Genomic DNA, 4,569 nt, shown 5'->3' with positions numbered 1-4,569 from the left:
GTCCCGGGCCCGTAGGAGGGGCAACGGAGCCCGGGAAGCACGGCGGGGGGGTCCGGCGGGGGGGGCGGCCCCTTCTTCGGGACGCAGAAGCGATCTGGCGACAGGTAAGTCGCCAGGATCGCTTCTGTTGTAAAGCCGACAGTCGGCTCTACAAGTTTAAACAAGAGTCCCGGCGGCGAAAGTCGCCGGGAGTCTGTTTAAACAGCCCCGATGCTGGCGACGTACACTGTACGTCGTCAGTCACGAAGGGGTTAAATGTCTCTCTCTTAGAAGCTAACTACAAGGTTTTCTCTCGATGGTACCTTGTACCAGCAAAATTGGCGAACATGGGCCTAGGCATTACTTCGTTATGCTTCAGGGGCTGTAAATGGAAAGGCACCATGCTACATGTCTGGTGGCTGTGTCCAGGGTTACGACCCCTCTGGAACAGGCTGTTTGCCCTGCTTTCAAGGATTCTCGGGGTCCATATTCCCAGAAATCCACAGTATGTATTACTAAATAAACCAATCCCGGACATCTCCAGAACGCAGGGCAAACTCGCATCCTTTTTCTTCCTGGCGGCTAAGATATCAATAGCCCGGTCCTGGAAAGCTGAAAAGGTTCCATTCTCTCTAGTGCTATCTAAAGTAAATTGGATCATGATCCATGAGAAATTATATAGCATCTTGCAGGATAGCTACGCAGAATTTGAAGCAGTATGGGAGCCCTGGCTGAAATACCAAGAGATCTCAAATGCATATAGCATAATTTCCGAAGCCCTAGCTTAAGCATATAGGGTCTGCTGCTCAGAACCCAGGAAACTATAATTTATGCCTTTTTATTATTTATATAATTTTTTTTTTCCCTCTGTCTGTTCCTTTCCGTTTTGTATTTTTCCTTTTTGTACGTTAAAAAGTTTTCCATAAGTGTGTATATATAGCGAAAGTAGCTATATCCAGATTGTGAGGCCCCGCACCCTCAAAACTAAAACCGAGTGAATGGAAGGGTGAGCCCCTGGAGGTAAATGTGGACAGGGGCCAAGTCGAATGTTAATAACACAACTGGTTCTCCCCTTGTCCTTTTCTGGTGATAGCTTTGATGGTCCATTTGAAGGGCGGGGGGATGCGGGGAATCAAGGCCGACTTGAGAAATATTGAATTTTCTGGGTTTTTTTCTCTTTTTTTGACACATGTTAAAAGCCTCTTTTAAAACCATTGTAGCTAGTGTTGTGTTATGTTGTAATCCAACTGTATCATGTGTACGCAGTCTCCTCAGGAAATCATTTATATCTTTTATAAAAGCGGGGAGCTTGCGGACCAGGGGTTGAAGGAAGAAATCGACAAATTGTGCCAAAGGTTGCGTAATTGAATCAGTGCCCGACACTATTGGACGGTATGTCAATGGATTAGTCCCTTTGTGGATTTTGGGTAGCCCATACAAAATCGGTGTGTGTGCATTTTCATTGATCAGAAAAGCAGCTACCTGTTCATCGATCCAACCATGGTTCTGTCCTATTTTGACCAAGGATGTCAATCCTTTTGCTATTGAACGCATTTTTTTAATGCGTTGTGGGCTCATAGCTGGAAGCATTGGCCAACATGGTGTTGATGCAATTACTGTAATCCTCATAATTCATTATTACAATGGCTCCACCCTTATCTGCGGGTTTAATTATGATGGTATTATCTTTATGTAGGGTTTCGAGGGCCTCCCGATCACATTTGGTCATATTGGTATATGATCGGGTACAGGACTTGTCCTGTTTCAAATCAAATTTGACCGTTTGTCTCAATGGTGGGAAATTGGCCCGTGGGAACAAAGTTGCTTTTTACCCTAAAGGGTAAGCCACTACGTACCGTAGGGGGAAGCATGTTGAAATGTTTGTTTCATTGTAGGTTCATACTTAAACATGTCTATATTTCAAACCCAAATATATCAAAATATTTAGTTGGGCAGAAGGATAAGCCCTTAGCCAATAGATTGCACTCACCCTTAGGCGGCCCCGAAAGCGCTTGTATCGGATGGCAATGTGCCATTAAAATGGATCATTGATTTACAAAAACGGTGTGCTGGTGAAATTTTTTTTCCTTTTTCTGTAAATAACTGGGGACACATAGTACTCTGTCCACAGTTATGAATGAACAGGAAGTGATTTACATCACTTCCTGTTCATTCATGAGATTCTCAATGGGGACTAGCACTCTGTAGTAGAGAGGCTCCTCCCCGTTCAGAAACTGGATGATGGTAAATTCATTTAGAACAGAGGCTGCAGAAAGATTGAGGACTGTGTCCTCAATTTCTTTTTTTTCTATTTTAAATGGGAAATATCAGAGAGCTGTTTAGACCCCTAATATTTTCCAGCACACACCCTCCCCCCCCTATGACTATGCTCCCGCGGTGCTCGTGTGGCTGCCGGCTGAATGTGTTAGATGCCGCAGACGGAAAGGGGCAGAACACCTCTCAACATCGGCCGTACGAGCACCGCGGAAGGACAGGATGCCAGCGCCTCTAGAACGCACTGGAATGCAAGCCGGCCGACCTCCCTGCATGCAGGAGGGGGCGTGGGGTTGTATTGAAGTCAGCATTTTTGCAGATCGCACTGGACCGAAACGCAGGCACAGTACGATCTGCAAAAATGCACCGCCATGCTCCCTTCCCCCCTGAATGCAGGTGTTTTTTCATTGGTAGATCTCATTGAGCTTGTCATTTGAAAAGTAGATCTCCGAACAAAAAATTGTGGGTGCCCCTGTTCTAGAGTCTACTCCTGTTTATGTAACGGCACACCTTTGCAGAAAAAAATAAATCACTTGTATCAATTTTACCAGTTATTTAATTCTAATCTTGAAATATAACTAAAGTCACTACCTTTTGAGAATAGTAGAGAAGAGTTGAAGCCTGTGATATGGTTTTTATTACGGTCTATGTTTCAGGGTTGTGATTCACCATGCTTTTTGAGCACTGGCATGGAGATGGAAAGCAAAATTTTACTGCGGTCACTTGAACAGGAAGAAGTCAAAATCTTCTAATGGGATCACCTATTTTGGTGACAACTGTCAAAGGCGATTTATCCTCACTGGGGGGGTTTTAACTATGCTCTACTGTATCCAAAACCTTATAAAAAAATCTAGTTTTTAAATATACCTTTTAACAAAAATCTGGAGCAAATAATTTAGTTAAAATGTAAATAATTTGTTAAAACAGTAGTTGGTCAGCTGTTGGCAATAACATATAGAATATGGACAGTGCAGACACTTTACTTATTTATACAGCAACTCCCCTGTGACTTGTCTAAATCAACCTGCCGGTCCAAAAATTAAATTGCTGGTAAAGCATTTCTTTGATCACTACATGGTAGAATTTATCCATAGACTTTAAACTATGGCCCAAACTTTTTTGGCCATAGTTCTCTTTAGGGTCACAGGAGGACATTTACTATGTCCTCCTGTGACCCAAAACTTTGCATAATCATGCAGAGCTGCGCTGCGGCCAGGAAAGATCCCAACAATATTGTCCACCCCTGATTTGACAGCTGGCTCTGCCTCTGGCTGAAGCACCCTGAGCTACCTCCCATACCATTTGGTTGCAACACACCAATTTTCAGGATTCTAGAACTACATTGTACCGTCAGGGGGCATTGGTTTTTGAACTCCATGTTCTTGATGGCAACTTATTTGACTGACTGTCCCATATTTTCAGGGCATAACTGGAGCGTTGGCTGTGCTAATGAAGGATGCAATAAAACCAACCTTGATGCAAACTTTGGAGGTAAGTTTTTACTTGGAAAATCAAGTTGACTTGTTGCCTGCATATTTATGACCTCCTTTTTTTTTTTTTGCAAATTTATTTGCCATCTAAAACTTATGGTTTTCTTTGCAAAACCCCTGTTACAACTAGGCATAACGTTTTATTCGAAGACATTAGCACCATCAATGATGAATGAAGAAGAATGTCAGAACCATTTCTTGGCTTAGTAGTGGCAATAGCATGGTGGTGCCAAGAACTGAATTTTAAACACTTGCTGACCGTGGTGTTAAACCCCCTTCCTATCCAGGCCATTTTTCAATATTCAGCGCTGCAGTACTTTGGATGACATTTTATTGTGTCATGCAACGCTGTTCTGAAATTAATTTAAACAATTTTTAGGGACAGAGCTTTTATTTGATGGTATTTAATCACCACTGGGTTTTTTTTACATTTGACTATAATGAAAAAAGTACTGAAAAAAAAAACCTGTTTCCCCTTACATTTATGTTAAAACATGTATCACCCAATTTTTTGATAGAATAGTAAAGATAGGGTAAATAGACACCAAACCTGTCAAGCTATAAAATTTGTGAGCCTGGAAATCGCAGAACTACTATGCCCAAAAATTGGCCATAGGCAATCCTGTTATCAGTGATTGATTAATGGCCCTAAAATGATTGCACTCACTGCGACATTCGCAGCATTTTATAACGTGTTGCATTCACTGATTTCGCACATAGGCGCACCTGACGCGTATTTACGTTTATAAGTGCTTGCACGCGGGGGACTTAAAACAAAACTTTTTGTTTGTGTTTTTTTTTTTTTTTTTTTTTTCACACTTTTTTG

The 4,569-nt window shown here is 42.2% G+C and overlaps 1 protein-coding gene across 1 annotated transcript in view; it reads left to right on the top strand.

The window, feature by feature from the left end:
• The window catches only part of MTHFD1L (methylenetetrahydrofolate dehydrogenase (NADP+ dependent) 1-like), a 214,954-nt gene that overhangs the window by 91,867 nt on the left and 118,518 nt on the right, over positions 1-4,569 (top strand). The window contains exon 20 of the mRNA XM_018567580.1: positions 3,676-3,744. Coding sequence (XP_018423082.1) covers positions 3,676-3,744 — 69 coding nt within the window. The remainder of the gene's footprint in view (positions 1-3,675; positions 3,745-4,569) is intronic.

The sequence above is a fragment of the Nanorana parkeri genome, unplaced genomic scaffold, assembly GCF_000935625.1.
Source record: "Nanorana parkeri isolate BGI_ZX_2015 unplaced genomic scaffold, ASM93562v1 scaffold1067, whole genome shotgun sequence".
NCBI classification, from domain to species: Eukaryota; Metazoa; Chordata; class Amphibia; order Anura; family Dicroglossidae; genus Nanorana; species Nanorana parkeri.
This window is presented reverse-complemented; position numbering and strand designations above follow the sequence as displayed.